Raw genomic sequence first — 20,194 nt, 5'->3', positions numbered from 1 at the left:
TATAGTAAAACCTTTTTTTGACCACACACTATACTAAGGCGTTTTTCTGATCACATAGTATAGTAAAACCTTTTTTTGACCACACGCTATACTACAGTAGGACATTTTTTGACCACATGCTATACTAAAGCGTGTTTTTGACCACACACTATACTAAGGCGTTTTTTTGACCACATGCTATACTAAGGCGTTTTTTTTGACCACATAGTATAGTAAAACCTTTTTTTGACCACACACCATACTAAGGCGTTTTTCTGATCACATAGTATAGTAAAACCTTTTTTTGACCACATGCTATACTAAGGTATTTTTTGACCACACGCTATACTACAGTAGGGCATTTTTTGACCATATGCTATACTAAGGCGTGTTTTTTGACCACATAGTATAGTAAAACCTTTTTTTTGACCACACGCTATACTAAAGTATTTTTTTGACCACATGCTATACCAAGGCGTTTTTTTTGACCATAAAGTATAGTAAAACATTTTTTTGACCATATGCTATACTAAGGCGTTTTTTTGACCACATGCTATACCAAGGCGTTTTTTTGACCATAAAGTATAGTAAAACATTTTTTTGACCACATGCTATACTAAGGCGTTTTTTTGACAACATGCTACAGTGTATACTAAGACCTTTTTTAAGGTCTTAAAACCTTTTTTTTTACCGTTTTTCTTTGTTACTAAAACCTTTGTTGACCAAACACTATACTGTACTAATGTATTTTTAAATAACATACTATACTAAGGTGTTTTTGGACAACATACTATGTTAAGGTGGTTTTAAAAAGGTTTTTCACTGACCACATACTATAAAAATTACAAAAAGTGCTCTAGTATAGTATAACTTCAAAATTGCCTCAGTAGGTTGTAAAAAAAAATACGTAATGAGATGCAAAAATCTATTTCTTCCTTACTTTTTTGACAACATATTATACTAAAGCGTGTTTTTGACCACAGACTATAATAAAGAGTGCTGATGAAATACTGTAATATAAAAACCTTTTTTGGTGTTTTTTGAAAAATACTATATGAGTGCATGTTTTTGACAACATTTTGCAATAGCTAGTGTGAGACAACAGAAACTTTTAATAAGTTTCCAAAAATTTGTTTTTCTACTTTCTTGACATTTGTGTTGATGTTGATTGAATACCAGATGTTTTGCAGGTTTCTGCCCTCTTTCACTCGCCATTTGTTCCATCTTCCTTTCTAGCACATCTACTTGACATGCCTGTCAGCATCTGTCTTACTCAGGCTCCTGGTCTCCACCTGATCTGTGTTTGTAAAGGTCTTGCTATGGATCTCAGCATATCGCAGACTTCTTCTACTTGACAAGGTGGGTTTTTGCCCTGGATTAGACAGACAAGATACACTCCTAGCAAGTACACACCATCCATTTCCAAGTCGCTTATTCCCATATGCAGGGTCGTGGGGATCCTGGAGCCTATCCCAGCTGGGCGTACACCATGGACAGGTCGCCAGGCAACACAGAGACGGACAGAGACAGATAACCATGCACACACACTCACCTACGGGCAATGGACCAATCAACCTAATGCACGTCTTTGGACTGTGGGAGGAAGCCGGAGAACTCCCACGCAAACACAGAGAACGTGCAAACTCCACAAAGAAAGGCACCAGGGCCGCCTCCAAGAATCAAACCCAGAACCTTCTTGCTGTGAGGCGACGGTACCACCCACCGCACCACCGTCACAAGTGTGTACTTGCCGCTGCAGGTATGGTTAGCATCAAGACTTTTCCTAAATTCTGCTAATATTTCAGATATTGACTTTTTTGACACTAAAAACAAGACCTCATGAGGAAAGGAAATTCAATTTCTTCTAATTTTTCATAATAATAACAATAAATATTACAAAATCGAAGAACAATACCGAACTTGGATAAACTGGAGACTTACTGTTCAGCAGCTGAAGCCTCTAGGTGGCAGTACTGACTCTGGCTACAGTGGAGTCCTGGTGCCATGGAACATATGCATCATGCACCCGTTGTCATTTGCAATTGAAAAAAATAAGGTTGATGTTTTTGAATTTTAGGCAATGTTTTCAGTCCATAAGGCCGTTTTAGTAATACTGGATATCATTGTAACACTTTGTTAATTATTAGGACATATTTTGTGTTTAATGAAGAAACGAGGACCTTCTTAAAGACTGAACCTATGGGGATGCTGTTGTGGTTTACCTTCTAAAAGTAAACATTCTGATGTATCACATCAGGAACTAGCTGTGGTATGTCAATGTGATGCAGCCACTAGCTAAGGAAGGGCAATTGTCCTGGATTCGACTATATAGATATAAAGCCACTGCTAGAGAGGCCTGGGCTGAATCCTTGGCTTGGTGCCCTTTTTTGTGCATGTGTGGGTAATGTAAAGAAAAAAATCTTGTGGAGCACCGTGCATTTATAAATCACTTTATTGGTTTTACAGTTAGCATTTTGATGCGAAATGATCCGTTTCCTTGGCAACTGCACAGCTATGTTGAGACATCACCCCCCCCGACAGCTGGAGTGCGTGACACCAATACCAGTCCCTTAGGTGCATCTGGCATTAGCTCGCCTTTTCCTTCTCAGTGTCACAGCAACAGCTCTGACATCTGAGGTGTTCACACATCCAATTGTTTGTCCTGCAGACATTGTCTTCTGAGTTTCAGTCACACTCATATTGACTCTGCTGTGGGTCTCTTTCTGTTTTTTATTGGGCTCGAGAGAGTCCGTTCAACTTAAACGTTATTGACGTCTTCATGTATATGTTCAGCATAGAACAGTCCACCAGGGTCTGTCTGATGATTGTACTTTGTTCTTGTCGCAAATGGGTCATTACGTCCACTTAGACTCCACCTCCACCGCTAGCTGGTTCAGCTGTCAACAGGTCCCCGCATCGCCAGTGCTCTAGAGTCTTTCTGTCTGTATGTCAGTTTCACGCCCTCTCCAGGTCCTTGTACTTCTTGCGAAGGACTGACACTTGATCTTTGAAGAGTACTGGGTCCAGGCGAAACTGAGAGTGAACCAGGGGCATGTAGCCAAACCAGCTGGCGAACGTGTTGATGCATTCCTGCCGTTGATTAAAGTGCTCCGGGTTGGCCCAGGGGACGCTCTTCGTGCCCTGGCAGGTCAAACAGGATTGTGTTATTCACCATCGTGTCATTCTGCGTAAACGCCCACCACAGCCTGCTGTAAAGAAGGTAAGTGGCCACGTACCTGTGGACTGGGCAGCTCTTTGTACTGCTTTCTTTGCGCCACTTTGATTGGTGGCAGGTGAGTTACTGCAGAAACCAGGAAGTTCATCAGGATGTCCTCACAGTTGGAGGTGCGATCCACAAGAGTCCGCAGAGACTGAGGCAGGTAGTGGGAGAACAGGTAGTGGTAGTACCTGCGGGACAGTTTAAGCTGATGTATAAATACACCACTTTGTACATGTTGGTATGGCGACATTTAGTATAGCAGATTAAACCATGGGATGTATGTTGATGACATGTATCTGGGACAACCACCAGTTGGATCTGATATTTATAGTGCACAACAAATTAATCCCCTGTGGTCCAGTGCATGGTCTTTATTCCCTCAGGTGCAGTGACGGGAGGCCAGTAGTGCAGCGCTTTCCATCCCGATGCTCTACATTCAGTTTTGTGAAGCTGCTCCATTGTGGAAAGCCATTAGCTGCGCTGTCACGTCATTTTACTAATACACCACGCAGTGAGTAATTAGATAATTTTGCGTGTAAAAGACCAAATGGAGGGCTCACACAATGAGCGAGGCACGTTTTCACTTCATTTCTCTGTTTAATGGAGGAAACGGCTGTTTGAGATGGTTCTGATGGATCTAACCTACGGGGGTACAAATTAGCAAACTGGTGGATAAAAATTAACACATTGTCTGAGAAACGGAGTAATTACATCAGATTGTATGAGGACTCTCGGGAATTTGGTGTTGCACAAATTAGATTCACTTTTAATTGATTAATCTCCTCTTAGTTGTACTTCATTATTTATTTGTTCGATATTTATTTGTAGGCTGATGTACATGTCAATTCACCATGATCATAAATGTGACCCTGCTATCCATATATTTTAAGTAGAACACTGCTTTCTATAAATCCTGATATCAACATTAAATTGGGGTTAGAGCCAAATGTCACTTCCTGTTGTATTATGTTTGCGCAGCACTGTGTACCTGTGGTAGAAGGCAGCTCCAGTCAGCACAATGGAGTAATCGTTAGTCCATTTAGAGGTGTAGCCCCAGGCGCGTTTCAGGGGATCCCAGAAATGGCTCCTGGGAGGATAGCCCACAATCCTCTCAGGAAAACTCCGCCAAACTAAGAAGGCAAAGTTCACCTGCACAGACAGACAAGAAACACCTGAACAGTACTGTCCAATTCCTGGAGAGTTGGTCTTTACAGATGTGCACATCTGCTGTATACTTATTACTAACTTGTATACACACACCTCACTGGTCAGTAGCACTGAATCCTCGTCCAGACTCAGTACTGCTTCTGTCTCTATGGCAACGTGAGGTAGAAACCGACTGGTGGTCTGAGAGAGAAGCAGTAGTAAATCTTAGTTATGATGCTGTCTGAGTTGAGTGATTCTGAGTTGAGTGAGACGTGATCATGTTACAGTAAATCATGCCGAGTGGCTGAGGAGAGTAAATTACTATAGGTTGCCTGTCTTTCACGTTTTTTTTTGCCTCACAATGAGTGACATTAATGGAAGTGAATGCCACACGGGTGGGTGAACATGTCGGATGTACAGCGCAGGGACAGGACGATACACAGAGGGAAAACAGGCATCAGTGAGAAGGACCGGAGGAAGAGGGGAACAGATGTCGAGGAAGAAGAGGGCGAGATGCACAAACACGCCGAGCGGCTGACAGTCCCGCTGTCACTCAAACGTCGGAGCAGGCGTCGGCGTGAGCTGTGAGCAGCCCTGGGCCTCACCTTCCTCCTGCCGTCTGTCACAGTGAGAGGGACGGGCATCGGAGGCCATTTGCTCCGACTGGGCGGTGGCTTCTCGCTGTTCCACAGAATGATGATCTGTGGCAGCAGGAGAGGGGAATAACACAACCCAGACAGAACCCGGTTACAAAGGCAGGTCCAAACCGTCTTCTAAAAGTCAAGTCAAGTGTCTGATTACACTTTGTTTCTTTACTCAGACTGCGAGTTTACCTGTGAGCAGTACTTTGACTTGGAAACCACCTGAAGCAGCTTCATGATTGGCTGAGACTGGGAGACCAACGGCGAGACAGCGTGGATGACCGCCGTGAACTCCTGACCCGGACTGACCCCTGAACACGAGGATGGGACAGAATGGACATTTATTGTAATTGAACAGCGTCTGTCTTAGTCCATCAAGGTTTAATATGAGCATAAAAAACATTAAATGTGATCAAATCCTATTTGTAAGTTTAATTTTAGCAGTGTTGCAAAACGCAGACCAGGCCTCACTGAACATCTGCCATGTTGATTACTCATCCAGCTCCACAGCTCTGACATAATGGTCTCATAATTATGCTTCGCGTGGAATCAGAAATTTGCATTTCCTGCCAAAGCATTTAAATCAAGTGTGTGTTTACCTAATCCCAGGTAGTAGAAGGGGAAATGGGCGAGGTGAGTGGAGTACTCGGGCAGGACCAGCAGGCCGCCCGGCAGGGAGTTCCACATGTACCTGTTCCTCGATATGTGCGAGAACACTCGGTCCTTGATGATCTGAGGAGAGGGAGGAAAAGTGGGTGAGAACGTGCTCCTCCTCTGAGCTCGTGAAGATCTCGGAGTCTTACGGCTTAAAGCACACTACCCCGGGCCTTTAGACCAGACACACATCACAGCAAACGCCACCCAAGCCTGTCTGGACTGTGTGTTCTGCCCGGGTTCCACCAACAGGAGGCGAGCGCTCAGCAGTGGCTCCATGCAGGCAGGAGCCCTCTGCCCATGGACCCAGACCCACCACCCAGCTGTCCCTGGAGGCCAGAGGTTCCCCACCGCAGGCTGCATGTCTATAAGAAGCTTATCACCATCTTCCAGAGCCTCCGCTTTATTATCTCTGGCATAAATCCCCAGCAGTAAACACACGAGGGGCTTCCAGTCCTGTTTATACACACCGGTGTGCTGAGCAGGCTTCAGTGGGTTAAAGTCAGTGGACGTGCAGTGTTTTCATGTGTTTAGACCCCGGCGTTGTGTAGAAAAACTGCTCCAATCAGAGGCTTTATTTCTTTTCATGCACTGTCTGACCCGTGGAACAACCTTCAAATGACTTTCTCTTAGCTGGAAAAACCACCTTTGAAGTGCATTTCATCGCTGTCAGAGACAGACAGGCTAAAAAAGGCGTTAAGCTGGACCTAAAGCTTTTTCTTTACCCGACCTCTGTGTCGAGAAAGAGAAAATCTCGTGCTCGTAATACTGAGCAGGGAGGCATAGAAGTGGCAGGTAGCGGCAGATACGTGCAGCATAATGATATATTTCCATACATTAGGGGATTTCTGAGACATCAGGTGGATCAGACGTGAACCGCTTTGAACACGGCAGCCTGCGAGCAGCGCACGGGCCCGGATCCAAAGCCCATAATCATAATGACAGAAGGGTGGTTTGAATCAGATGTGAAAACTCTGTTGGAAAGCGAGTCTGAAAGAGGTCTGATGACAGCGCACAGGCAGTAAACCGCAGGGAGGGAGCGGCGGCGGCGGAAAACCCGTGTTTACAGCCCCACGTCTTTTCGTACACGTTTTCATTACTGAACAAACTCTGGCTATTCGTGGTAACAGGACATTTAAATTAAGTCTATGCTCACTATCAGTCACGCTTGAAGGATTTGAGACTCTGAAATGAGGAGAGATTTTGTACTTGGCTCTTGGGTTTGTTCCAGACCCTATGTGTTAACCCTCTGTGTGCTGATGAGCCGGGACTGGACTGAATGGGCTTCGATCCGTGTGCTCAGACTGCGTCGACTGATGTCAGCAGCTCCGCATTCAGCTGCCGATACTTAGGAGTCCCGGCGGAGGAATGTGGCATCAGCTGTTTATTTGAGTGATCGGGCCATTGACACATTTTGGCTGGAGGCTGAATTATTTAAGGGCCCTGAGGGAAACAGCTGTTTTGAGAAATTAGTGGCATCAAGCTACTCGCCACAGCCTTGTCAAACGGTGCATGTGTGGGGGCATTTTGTCAAGTGGAGCTGCTCAAAGATGAAACGGGACATTGTAGTGGAAATGCTGCAGACGGTTGTGTGAGGCGGCAGCAGAACGTGTGCTGCTGCATTTCCCCCTTTCGCCCGACGAGGAGCTGCTAATGCTTGGTTCACATTCTGTCCCAAGGCCTGGGGCTGACCTCCAGCGTGGTGAGGACGATCTTGTCCACCGAGGAGAAGTACGCCTCCCACAACATCTGGGTCCTCTGTCTGAGAGCCAGGACCCGCTCGTTCCCCACCGCTCTCACCGTGGACGGCACCTGAAGGGAGGAGGCGAGACATCACAACAGATTCAGTGCAGGGAAAAGGAGGGGCGTTTCCGACAGTAGGTGAGCTGTGGGTCTGTAAAATACTTCGGAAAAGAGGAAGAAAACTAATTTAAGTGTGTAAACCCAACTGAGTGCCCCCCCCCCCAAAAGAAACACATTGACGCAGGGCCGACGCGGGTTTGTTTGTTCCCATAATTAGAGCCTATTTAGTAAGAACTGAATTAGGGGTTTCGAGTGAATCAGCAAAATTGATTTAATCACTTAACACAGAGTGTTAAGCTCAATGGTTCAATCAAAGTGGAGGAAAGCCATGTTGAACTGAGACAAGTGTGAGCAGTTGACTTATTTAAGCCCCTTAGTCTCTGCACAGATAACGCGTTTTCTAATGAGAAGCCGTTAAAGGAGCCGGGCGGTCGCTCGCTCTCCTGCTTCACACACACCCTGTGGACGTGCGTTTTGCAGGTGAGGAGATTTGCCACCCATGAGGTCGATGGGTCGATCCAGACCTGCCCTGGTTTGAACCCCCCATGCCAGCTCTCGGGCCGTGATCCCGTTCATTAGCTGAATGGCTGGCGTCCTCCGTTGGCCCAGATCGAAGGGGATCGGCGCGCGGAAGACATGATGTAATTTGCGCGAGGGAGCGTGATAACGGCTGCGGGCGAGAGCTCATTGTGTTTATTTTCCTGCGTGTGCGAGAGGAGACATAGATGCAGAGGATGAATGAGGATTAAGGCCTCAAAGGGCCCTAACCTATAACCACGCTGTTTGATATTGGTAATGCCGGCTTTGTGAAGCTGCCTGCTGGAAGGTTCCCATTGACCACGATTACATAGATTTATATGGAACAGAAGGAAGAGCAATGCCCACAGCTCATTTCCTGCTCGGTCCCTCCTTTGACTGTGTACTTTATTCACTATCTTTTGGACTGGACCAGCTGGTAGGAACCCAGATGCCCGACCCTTGACCTCTGACCCTGGTGTGGCTGATTCGGAACCGCCTCTTACCTGCAGGAGCAACCTCTCATCGCCCTCAATGACTGCCTGGTTCCACTGGATGACATCAGAGAACGGCAGCTCCCAACCGTTACTCAGCAGCACTGGGATGCACGCCGCCTGGACGGACACACACGCACACACACACACGCACGCACGCACACAGACACACACATTAGGAGAGCTCTGTGAAACAATTCTATATAGTGTACATCATCTCCGATCAGCTGCAGCGTGACTGGGTTCCTTCCAGTTCCGCCGCCGCTGCCAGCTCCTCCTTGGCAGTAAACCACATAACATGAGATACTACAGCTGCGTGAATATAACCCTTCCTGTATGACTCCAGTCCCAGGTGCTTGGCACAGGGTCAGTCCTCCTGTGCGATCATGCATCGAGCGAGGCCTCGCTCCTGAAGGTTAAATGCATTACTGAAGTTGCTCACCCTCTAATTCACCAACCACTGTTTGATCTTGGTGCAGGTTCTTTATTCATTTTCCTCTGCTGGTCTCTCTCCATACAGTACTTCATTTTCCTGTCTCATCCTGCTCTTCCTCCTCTCTCCACTTCGTGGTCTGGGGTGTTGATCAGCCCGCGTCTTGTTTTTCCTCCCCACTATTTTCTAATTAAACCACCAGAGAACGAGAAGCAGCAGCAGCCTAAACGGCTGAGATCAAACGCTGGCTTGTGCCCACCGAGGCATCCAGGCTCATGCATTTCGTCGGCGGAGAGATCTGCTGAAGGACACGGGTGCAAATAGGGGAACTTGTACGTGTCAGAGTCGGCCGCAGGTTATAACAAGGTCACGTGCAGCCTCCCACAGCGAATATTCAAGGCCTCTAAATTTGAAATGCAGCCCGAGGCTCGCCTGAGTCTCCTCCCCAAGAGATGAGGCTCTCTGACTGTGGGCTTCAAGCATTTCAAGTCCCTCCTGCCTGGAGGTAGGGCAGCATGAAAGCCGCCGCGCTGTGTAGATGTTTTCGGTTTGTTTGCATTGGGAGATGAAGAAGGGGAGGCTTTGAGCGAATATGTATGCGGAGGAGTGAGCAAATGTGCGCCTGTGTATACTGGAAAACTGTGAATTTCCCACCACACTAGTAATTGCCAGTTCTTTTGTGGGCTCAGCTGGCACCAAAATAAAAAAAAAAAAAACACCCCCCAACAAAAATCTTAGTCGGTTGAATGGAAAGGAGAGAGATCGAGAAGGAGAGGACGGAGGGAGGGAGGGAGCAGGCGAGAAGGCGCGGAGGACGGGACCGTGACCGCTGCCTGCGGCCGAGCCAGAGTTCAGCACACATCGGACGCTTCCGGCCCATTCATGCACACGTCCAGCCCCAGAGAGCAGCGCTGCCGGGGGGACACAGCACAGCCCCACATTCAGCGTTGGGCCGTGGGCTCGGGCGCCAGGCACAGAACCACAGCAGCCCATGCTGCGGGTTTCCTCGTTATTTGCTTACTGCACTTTCACCTGATTGACTCAAATGAGGAGTCGCGTGTGTAATAATAGACCCAGCAAACAGCGACTCAGCCCTTTATGACCAGATGTGCACAACGCTCTGTGGAAAACACTTGCAGATGTGACTGTTGAGGTGTCAACAAGCACTGGGCTGCACGAAACCACAACAGAAACACTCGGCATCCTGTGCACTGCGTCGCTGGCTGACCTGCATACGAGCTGCAGCTCATACAGTGGGGCGGCTTCCTGTCACGGTGTAATTTGGTTAGTTTAACAGTGTTATGTGGAGGGGAACGCTGCAGCTAATGCTGATTACACTGTTGGCACAAACAGAAACATGTGGAGCTCCGCTCGGAAAAGGCCTCAATTACCAAGGCTCAAAAGTCCAGAGAAAGTCTAGCAAAACACCAAGCCCACATGTACCTGTAGGTTCTTAATGTTGAAGCCTGGAGGCGTAACGCACAATCACATACTGAATAAAGTCTGCATTTGATATAATGACAAACAATTACCTGCAGGGACTCCAGGAAGCGGAAGGAGCCCAGGCGTCGGCCTCGAGGGACCAGGCAGAAGGTGGAGTTGTGGAGCAGCTCCTGGTAGTCAAACCTAACACGGAGAACACACAATATGCATAGGTTATCACTCATTCAGCAGGAAACAAGTCATACGAGGGCTCAACGAGACGTTCCACAGGCCTCCACAGTGTGAACGCACACGGACACACTGCTGATGCTGATGTGGGAGCTCCTTTATAAAAGTAACTGTCGAAATAAATGGATCGGTGGCTTAGAAATAAAATCCTAAAAACAACCAAGTGACACTGAAGAAGTCTCATTAATAACCTGCCAGCGTGGAGACGTGACCTCCTCCTGATATATGATATTTAACACCACGCATTAAACCCACAAGGACTTTTTGTGGCTTTCCCATTCAGATATTCAGTCATAATGGCCCAGATTATGTGCAGTCGTTGATCTTCCAGGTTTTTTTCCCCTCAGACACGTTGGCACCGCTACAGAACGATACTGTATGTTTGAAACCGCATCCATCACTGAGCCCGTGACTAAATATGCCCTAATCTCTGTTCTCCATTCATTTGTGATGTAGACAACGTGGCCCGAACCCTCGGAGCCGCTCCCACTGAGCGAGGTCCACCGCGCCGCGCTCGGGTTTCACACTGGTGCTGTGTGAAAGCAGCCACATGGACAAGGCCTGCGTCAAAGCACTCCTTCATGGGCCGAGTGGAGCAGCCACGGACAAGCAGCCTCTCACATCAGGAAACAAGCAGGCTCTTATGGAGGAGCCCTCGGCCCATCGTCCCCATCCTGCATCCAGCCTGTTTATTTACACAAGGAATGTCGGAGTGAAATATGCCCGCCGTTAATCCAAACGCGCGTTCACGAGTGACGAGACGCAGGCCCCGCTGGCTCCCCGGGCGAGAATAAACGCTGGATTTCATAGCTGACGATGGCGTCGGTCGATACAGCTGCACTCGATGCTGGAGACACGGGTCTAAATGGTGTCTGTGTGAGCGCACAGTAAATATGAACGGATGAAACGCAGACGCACAAAACGCAGGCATTGTGTGTGTGTGTGTGTGCGTGATGGATTCATCATTTCCTTGGGGCTTCAGACGGCGGCCTGTGCAGGTCAGGCTGCTGCTGCCTGTTAATGGGGGAATGAAGTAAATCATTTAACAGCACTTTGTCTCTAACAACACACGTCCAAAGCTTTGCTCTGTCTCTCTCCTCTTCCCAGCATCGGTCGCCTGCAAATATTTCAGCTGCAGCAGTGGTTTATGCGCGTTAACAAACCTGAGCTGCTGCGTGCGTGTGTGTGTGTGTGTGTGTGTGTGTGTGTGTGTGTGTGTGTGTGTGACAAATGGAACAAATAAGTGAGTCAGTGTGTGAGTAGCTGTGGCCGCGTTAAGTAACTATGACTCACCGCGCTCTCCTGCGCGTGGGGCCCTCAACTCCCTGCATGTTAATGTGGGAAATCGAGATGCATGGAGCCGCACGGCACCGGCGCTGCTCCGTGGTGCACGGTGTTATCCGGCGCTGGTCAGAACCTCAGCTTCCAGGGACAGATTCAGGATTAGCGCCTCGATCAATCAGCGGGTGAGTGTATGTTCATGGGCTCCTTCCTATTTATATGCTCGTGATTGCAGGGGGAGCTCTCGTGTTGTTTGATGACTTCTGATTATGTACACATCCGCATCCCACCGTGCACCTTCCACACACACACGCACACACACGCACGCGCACACACACACACTTTCCTCTGCCCAGTTTCCCATAGACCTCTATAGTTAAATATTTATCAGTGAAGATGGAGCCGGTGTGTGTCTGAAGGACAGAAGTTGATTGTGCGGTGCCAGCCGCTGCTGCACACACTCCCTCTCATGTGGGTCCATGTTATTTTTATATTGCTGTGGTCTCATACCAGGACACAAACAGAGACACCTGGTGCCCCCTCACACAGCAGGCTCTCCTTCATGTCAAAGCCCCAGGCACAGTGTGACGCCGCTGTCATCAGGACGGCACCACACTGAGACGCCAACTGTGTGCGTTTGTGTTGTCTCCGCCGCCGCCGCGTCTCCAGCTTCACCCTCCACCACCAAAGCTTCACCTTTCCCCCCGCCCTCCATTTTGCCTCCGATCTGACGCTTTTCCTACAATAAACAGGAGTGCTCTTCGCGCGGCCCTTTCACCACTTCCCTGCTGCCTCACCCTTTTTATGTCCACTCACCCCCAACTATTCAATCGATACCGACTGAGCAGAAGCAGAGGAGCTGGGACGGCGCGGCGGATGCTCCTTGACTGACAGCAGCTTCTGGTTAGTTGATCCGCACTCTGCTTCCTGTAAAGGTCAGATGTCAGCAGCGTGTCAGTGTGCTCCTCTGTCTGTGCGCTACTAACCGGCCACTGTCAATACTCTTCATTCCTGTTTACACTTCATCGAGCACAATAAGAGCTGGACCAGCGAAACGGTGCCGACAGCTCACACAGCAGAAACGGCAGCACAGACTGGTAACTGCTGCTTTTACACGGCATTGGACCTGCGCACGTGCAGCACCAACAGCTTTTATGTGCAAAGGTGTAATTAGTACTATATACAGCTAACAGGTGTTCTGTGCAGGAGGATGCAAACGTCTTAAACGATGAGCTGGAGCTGCAGAAACGCAATGGGAGGTGCAGGAAGCGGGGGTGAGGCTAAAATCCCAGTGTTTTGGCCTCAGACAGAAGTTACTGCTGCTTTAGAGAGGACACACAGTACGGGTGAAGGGTTTACTTGTGGTGCCGACGTATAAATGCTCGTATAAATATCCCTCGCTGGATCTTTTTGCTTCATGATAATTAGAAAAAGCTCAAATTAATCAAAGCTTTTAAATAAATGCAATCCTAAAACAATCTAAATAAATATAACATCCATAAGTGAATACTGAACTGCTCCGATACTGAGATAGACGTAACATTAGAATAACTGCTGCATATGAACCAGCTGTGTGACTGCAGCTGCCAAAACTGTGCTTCAGTGGACAAACAGTGGGAGGGTGTCGGGACGTGTGACACACAGCGAGGTGGAAGGAGACAAAGAGGCTGTTTGACAGCAAAAGAAAATGAGAGTGTGAAAAGCGGCAGAGAAGGAAGGAGACGGCGCAATTTGGAGAGAAATATGTACAACGCTGGCAGCTGCAGCCGCCGGGAATCATGGGAAAAAGGAGGAGAGCGTCGCAGAACAGCAGCTCTGACTGGAGGCGAGAGGTCGCGTGACCTCCGCCACGCGGGCCGTCGGGAGGAGCAGGAAGCGACGCAGGCAGGGAAACGGCGGCCGGACCTTGAAGTGCAGCAGAAACGGGATTTACGGGCGAGAGGAATGCAAACGGGAAGCAAACAGAGACGCGGGGAGCGGTCACGCAGACAGATCACGTTTCAGCGAGCGCAGAAACGAGGTCTTCCAGGCTCCGCTCGCGTTAAATGGAGAGAAAACCGATAGCGGGAGAGACGAGCGTTCGCGCCGCTCTTCGTCTGGAGCAGCAGCTCCCATAACCTGCACTTTATTTTCTCATCTAACCTCCACGTCAGGAAAACCGACGGGCCGACGTGTGTCCAGACACACACACACACACACACACACACACACACACACACACACACACACACACACACACACACACACACACACACACACACACACACACACACACACACACACACACACACACACACACACACACACACACACACACACACACACACACACAGTCTTAACAGCAGATGGACAGATAAGCCGTCTCCGTCCATCACTCGTCCTTATTCGCGTCGCGGTTTCTCGCTCGCTTCTTCTGTTTCCAATCCTTCGGCTTCTTAATCGGCCGACGGTCTGGTGTAACTAATCACAAAACGGAAATTCTTCCGCAGAGCCGCAACGATTCCGATACGATCTGAGGCCGGCGTCCTGCACATCTGAGCTGCATTTAGCACATTGACCATAAGGAACTTCTGTTTCGGCTGGAGGCTCTGCTTCCTGCTTTCCTGCTACCGTAGACGTGCACGTGCAGCCGTCCCCACAGCGTCTCCGTCCTCGTCCTGACCCGTCCCGACCCAAACACTCCGCTGCACAGCGGCGGTTCTCACATTAGTTACCCACCCGGGACCGGACTCCTGCCAGCAGCCTCACTCTCCCAGGCCAGTTATTTGTGACGCCGCCGGTGCAGAATCAAAAGCCACCATTCCTCTGTGTCTCCTTTCTATCTAGCAGCAGACTCACTAATGGATTTCCTGCCACACAGCTTTGTCTTCCTCTGTTACCAGGAGTCATTACCGCTGAGGGCTCGAGTGCCGGCCCAAAAAGAAGTGATTTTCTCTTTCTCCCTTTGTGTTTAGCTCACTTTTGTTTCCTCTACCTGACAGTGCGCTGCGTGAGTCATTGTTCCTCAGGAGTTGGAGTTAAATTACAGCTATACTAATAATAAATCTGTTTATATTTGTCTTTCTTAACCTGCTTTAAAAAAAAAAAAAGAGAGAGAGAGGAGAGGAATTTTTACATCATCTGGTAAAAAATGTCTAACAATGAGCGGAGCATACATTATTCATCAGCCAGTAACATGCGATGCAGTCAGGATGCTAATGAGACAGCCTCCATCCCTGAATAACTCCGCTACAGTAATAATCAGGTAACGGTATCATTTACGCTGGCGTCAGCTCACGACTGCCTTTAAAATAACATTATAACATGATCCTCATCCTACGGCAGCAAAGGAACAGTTGCTTTTGCCAGTTTCTCTCTATGCTGTCCTCACCTGAAACAGTGGACGGACATGAGATGGTTACGACTTCAACATTCAGTTCAGATGAACACAATTAATAAAATAATTGTTTGCGCATTTCCCTTGATTTTGCGGATTATTTGTTTACTATTTTGCAGTTGCATTACAGTTGTTTGAATCTAATAATAATAATCATGTTGCACCATGTTGTTTAAGCTACAGTGCAATTCCTCTGTCCTGTATCTCCTGGGAACAAGCAGTGCACATGTCTGCGTACAAAGGCAGAACATTTGTCAGAGCCCTGCTCAGCGCCAGCATCCGGCACGGCTGCGTCAACTGTTTGCACGGAGTGGCACGGTATCAATTAGAAGCGCGGGCTGAGCAAGATGTCGTTTAACTTCCGTTGCATCATCGTTCCAACACGGAGCGTGATTTTCCTCTGACTTCGTAGGGGTTCGAGCGGCAGCGTGCACCTCTAACAGAGGCTCAAGCTTTTGTGTTGCTACGCGTCTGCAGGCGTTTGGGTCTCAGTGCTGCTGCCGCTCCTGTAGCTCCTCTCTGTTGACTTTCTAGAGGTCCTGAACCCGGCTGGACCGGCCACACGTCCAGTCCAACCCTCTTATATCCTATGGGTTGTTGTCTTTGGACTCCGTGCACGCTCATCATATACACAAATACTCTGACCGCCGGCAGCCTGTCATTACACACGGTCCCTCCTCTGCAGAGTGTGTTCCCGTTGGCTCGAGCAGGTTGCCTTTAATACCACTCTCCATTCAAACTGACCCTTTATCTGTTTCCCTTCCTCCATCTCTTGTTAATTACTCTGTGGCAGCAGGACTAAGCTGTGTAATCTGAATGGACACGACCCCATCGTCAGCTGATCCCCTAACACTGTTACTTACACCTTAATCCAGTGCACACGCACACACGCACACGCACGCACACGTGCACACACACGTGCACACACGCAGCCGAACAGAATTACCTACAAAAGTATTTTAAAAAATGATGCAATGGGAATTTGAGGCATTTTCTGAAGTTAAACTCACAATGAGTGAGACCATTGTAACGTTCTTAACTTCCAAGCCCCGTGAAAGACTCAATTCATAGAATAAATGTTGCAGGAGAACTATGTCACTGTCTTCCTGCTTTCCCCCAGAAAATAAATATATAATGTACTGAAACAGCTCTGCAGCAGATGAAAATACGTTTCACTTTCACTCATATTTGTCCTCCACTCACTTCACCACAGAATTGTGGTTTTATGCAGATTAAGGCTACATTAAATAAAGTATTTTAAGTAGTTTCAAGGCTTATCAAAATGCTTTTCACTAAATCTATTTAATGTAGGTTTAATTTTACATAAACCCACTTTTTTAGGTTTAGCTAAATCACGATTAAATGAAAAACAGCAAAATAAGTGCAGGTTTCTGAGCAAAGAGGCTCCAGCAGCAAAATACGACAGATTAAGACGTAAGCGTTTAAGGTTTTATCGCCACGGACCCAGCACACATTACTCCTTAGATGCTTGTAGCAGCCAGAGAGGGTGTGACTAACTTCATCATGCGGATGGCTGGTTATATATAGAAATGGGAGCACAGCTGTCTGTCCATTAGGCTAAAAACACAGCAGCACATAAATATGACCGTGAAGTCTGTGGCGCTGGTGTGGGTCCATCAGGACGGAACAGGGAGAAAGTGGAGGAGCGAGATCTTAGCGTCACTAATGAGCGAACGGACGACAGAGAGAAGAGGATAAAGGCTGAACTAAAAGACTAACTACAAGAAAAAAATACAACTTCCACTAATGCTTTGGTGAGTTGGTAAGTGATCTGACAGTTGGAGCCAAGATAGTGTGAAACGAGCTCAACATGAGTTTGCTCATTATTTGAGACTGAAGTCACATTCTGGCTAAAACTGCAAGTGCTTCAAGGCTCCAGACCCACGACTCGTCAGTTCAGGATTAAAGTAGCATGTAAAATAAGGCCAATGTGGTGTAATTACTTAAACCACAGTTATGTAGAGAGGTATCCAAAGAAGTTATTATGGTATGTATTAATCAATTAATTGATTATGAACAGTTGGTCCAGTGTGTTATGTATAAAATACATGCTACTCCAGGAGTGATATCATATTACTTAAGTAGGGAGAGGCCCACAGTTATGTGATAACTCAGAGAAGCAGAACAGAACAATCCGAGTTCAAAATACTTATTTGTGCCATTAAGTGGTTCAAGAATTCTATAGAAGAGTTTTAGAAAGACAGGATCACATAAATAAACAAGTAGGAGACAGAGCCCCAAATTAACTATCTCATCAATGTGGTTGGTTGTGAACTACAGTACACGTAAAGTATGGCTGAAAGTGCTCTCTCTCTGTTGGTGAGGAGAAACATGGACACAGCAGAGGGTCCACAGGGACACGGAAACACTGCAGAAGGGGACAGAAAATGACACGGCGCGTGGAGAGGGCTGGAGGGGAGCGGCAGAAAGAGCTCAGTGACTGTCTGCCTCCCCCAGCATGCAGTAGGTGTCTGCTGCAAGTCTAGCGTGACTGATCTGAAATCAGGTTTTCTGCATATAAATATAGAGCTGCGCTGAGCAGAGCGAGGACTCCTCCACTTCTGCTGCTTTACATGCGCACACAGGCCACAACCTCGCTTCCATTTCCCACTACGTCTGGATATTTTATCCTGTATCCCCATCACGGGGGGCTCAGAAAACGCTGAGAAGGAGAGTCCTTCATCACTGAGCTTCATAAGTGATGATGCTGGGATGGAATGATACAGGAAGGAGGTGGAAGCAGGAGCAGCCAGCGCACGTCAACGGGGTCCGTCGGGTGAGACGGGAGGGGAATTATTCATGGTGAATTTACACATCAATGACAGTGTGCTCCCGTTAAGATTTCCTCCCCGCACGCGGACGCTGCGGCGTTGCGTGTACAGTACGAATTCATGCACGCGTGCGTCTTTGTGCGCCTTTAATTTCGTACCCACGCCAAGGTGCCAACAAATCTCCTGTTTGTTTCCTGCCTGACAATCGGCAGATTCTGGTCCCTGGGATGAAACGAGCCAACTGGCAGCCCGCTAGGTAGTCTATTAACAACAATGCACACAGGCACACAAGGACGCGCACAGGCAGACAAATCCCATCAACTGCAACACGCTCATTGCTGGACTGCGTCTGGGCCATTAAGCCAAACAGACATTACACCAGTGACAATGGAGGCGCTTTGGAGAAGTCGGCGTCAAACGCGCAGTCATTAAGGCTATTTTGGCTCTGAACAAATAGTGCCACATATAGACGAGCAGCTGCACCAATAGCACCCACGCACAGGTGGGGCCACAATAGGTACGGCCGACATGCGGAGGCTCCTTTTGAAAGTTTGCAGAGACCGAAGGATCAGCGTCTTCACTCATCAGTCGTCTGTAAGAACAGAAACAAAGCTTCAAACGGCTCGTGTGTTAACACATGACGCCGTGTTCTGCCTGAAGAACACGTGTGATTGTAAAATTCAACCACAAAGCGCTTCCAGACTTGGATTAAACACTCGTCTGGCTTCTTTACACCTTAATGAACGTCATGTCAGAGGAGATTCACTGCCCCTTGAACGAATCTCATTTTGAGCCTCGAATGGCGCTGACCTTATGTTTTACGGCAAAACATAAAACAGTGGATGGCTGCTTGTTTTATGGAGCCGTCTCTAAATAGAGCCTCTGTTCGTGAAGTCTGCTCGTTCATCATACTGTAAAGCTTCATGGTCAAAAAGCGGGACCCAGTCCTCCTACTGACTGAACTTATGATTCAAGGCTCCTGCTTGTCCCGTGAAGAAAGTTCAACTTTCCTCGCCGCAAACCCAACGCGCACCGTTAATATTTAATTGCTGCAATGCAAATCGCTAAAAACAAGTTCAAAGCTGCCGATCGTGAGACTTATCGTGGGCGACTGCGATGGCGGACGTGGTCCACTGGACCCAACACCGCTTCGCACTTGAAGCGCCCGCTCGTATTCATCCTTCATGCTTCTCGACTTGAAAGAGCAAAACGAAACATATGCACAGTAATTGCATGTTATTAACCCAGATTGTTGTTGGGGAGAGCTTGTTGTGTATTGTCGAGTGGGACTTACTAAAGATCGTCGAGGAAAACTCTCGGCTGAGGCTCCCTGCTGAGAACATAATCTGTCTGCGTGATATTTCACCTTCTATTAATAGTCACATGGTTTAGGGGGTTTTGCATATTTGTGTGAGCCGCAGTCTGCACCGACAGCACCCAACGCAGTCACGATCGAAGCCTAGCTTAACGCCGATCTGTCGGCGTCGACCGGCGACGGTTATTAAGCCGCTCGTCCGACTGAAGCGCAAACACAAAGTTCACAAACAAAAGTGGGGAAACAACAAAAGAAGCAGGAGCGGATTCAGCTGGTGAAAACCTTTCAGCTGCGACGAGTCAAAATAAAGCACAAATGTGACAATTTTCTGTCTGTCTGACACCCACAGCACTCATTTCAGAGACGAGCGTAGAGGATATTGGAGCTCGCGGTGACCTTTCACCTGCGGGAGATATCGAATGGGAATAAAAAAAAAAAGAGAAAGAGCGTGAGGCAAGTTCGCCGCAGACAACGTGTGCAGACAAGTGGAGCAGAGAAGAAAGGGAAGAGCGAAAGTGACAGAACGGGATGGGCAGAGAGCAGGCGCTGCTTTGTGAGGGTCATAAACATGAGTCAGTCACCTTTCATAAGGCTGAAGGAGAATAAGGAGAATGGAGAAGGGGCAACAGGCTGGATATGCAAAAAGCAAACAAAATGATGCAAGGAGAACGAGAACAAGGAAGAAGTGGAGGAATTAAGAGAAGAAGGAGGAGCGTGTGAGACTAAACGCTGGCTTCTCAGCAGCAAACGCGCTGCTGGTGAAATCCATCACTGGATGCTCGCCTGGCAGCTCATCTGCGCTGCAGCCTTTTGTTTTACGGCGCCGACGCCCAGCGCGTTCATCAGTCAGCGCCGCCGCCGCCGCCGCGGGGG

The 20,194-nt window shown here is 48.1% G+C and overlaps 1 protein-coding gene across 7 annotated transcripts in view; it reads right to left on the bottom strand.

Annotated features, from left to right (window-relative positions):
• Window positions 1-2,413: 2,413 nt before the first annotated feature.
• Window positions 2,414-20,194, bottom strand: part of ext1c (exostoses (multiple) 1c) — a 54,093-nt gene continuing 36,312 nt past the window's right edge. For 6 of the 7 annotated variants that reach the window (XM_055512946.1, XM_055512945.1, XM_055512944.1 and 3 more), the window contains 11 exons: window positions 12,655-12,765; window positions 10,419-10,512; window positions 8,466-8,573; window positions 7,333-7,452; window positions 5,586-5,718; window positions 5,179-5,297; window positions 4,951-5,046; window positions 4,460-4,546; window positions 4,188-4,348; window positions 3,216-3,387; window positions 2,414-3,120 (listed from right to left, as the gene is read on the bottom strand). In XM_055512946.1, the coding sequence (XP_055368921.1) occupies window positions 2,935-3,120; window positions 3,216-3,387; window positions 4,188-4,348; window positions 4,460-4,546; window positions 4,951-5,046; window positions 5,179-5,297; window positions 5,586-5,718; window positions 7,333-7,452; window positions 8,466-8,573; window positions 10,419-10,512; window positions 12,655-12,765 (1,387 nt within the window). In that variant the 3' untranslated portion in view covers window positions 2,414-2,934. The remainder of the gene's footprint in view (window positions 3,121-3,215; window positions 3,388-4,187; window positions 4,349-4,459; window positions 4,547-4,950; window positions 5,047-5,178; window positions 5,298-5,585; window positions 5,719-7,332; window positions 7,453-8,465; window positions 8,574-10,418; window positions 10,513-12,654; window positions 12,766-20,194) is intronic. The other variant, XM_029168081.3, reaches the window with a different exon arrangement.

The sequence above is a fragment of the Betta splendens genome, chromosome 11 (assembly GCF_900634795.4).
Source record: "Betta splendens chromosome 11, fBetSpl5.4, whole genome shotgun sequence".
NCBI classification, from domain to species: Eukaryota; Metazoa; Chordata; class Actinopteri; order Anabantiformes; family Osphronemidae; genus Betta; species Betta splendens.
Note: the sequence above shows the minus strand (reverse complement) of the source record. Positions and strands in the feature narration are given on the sequence as shown.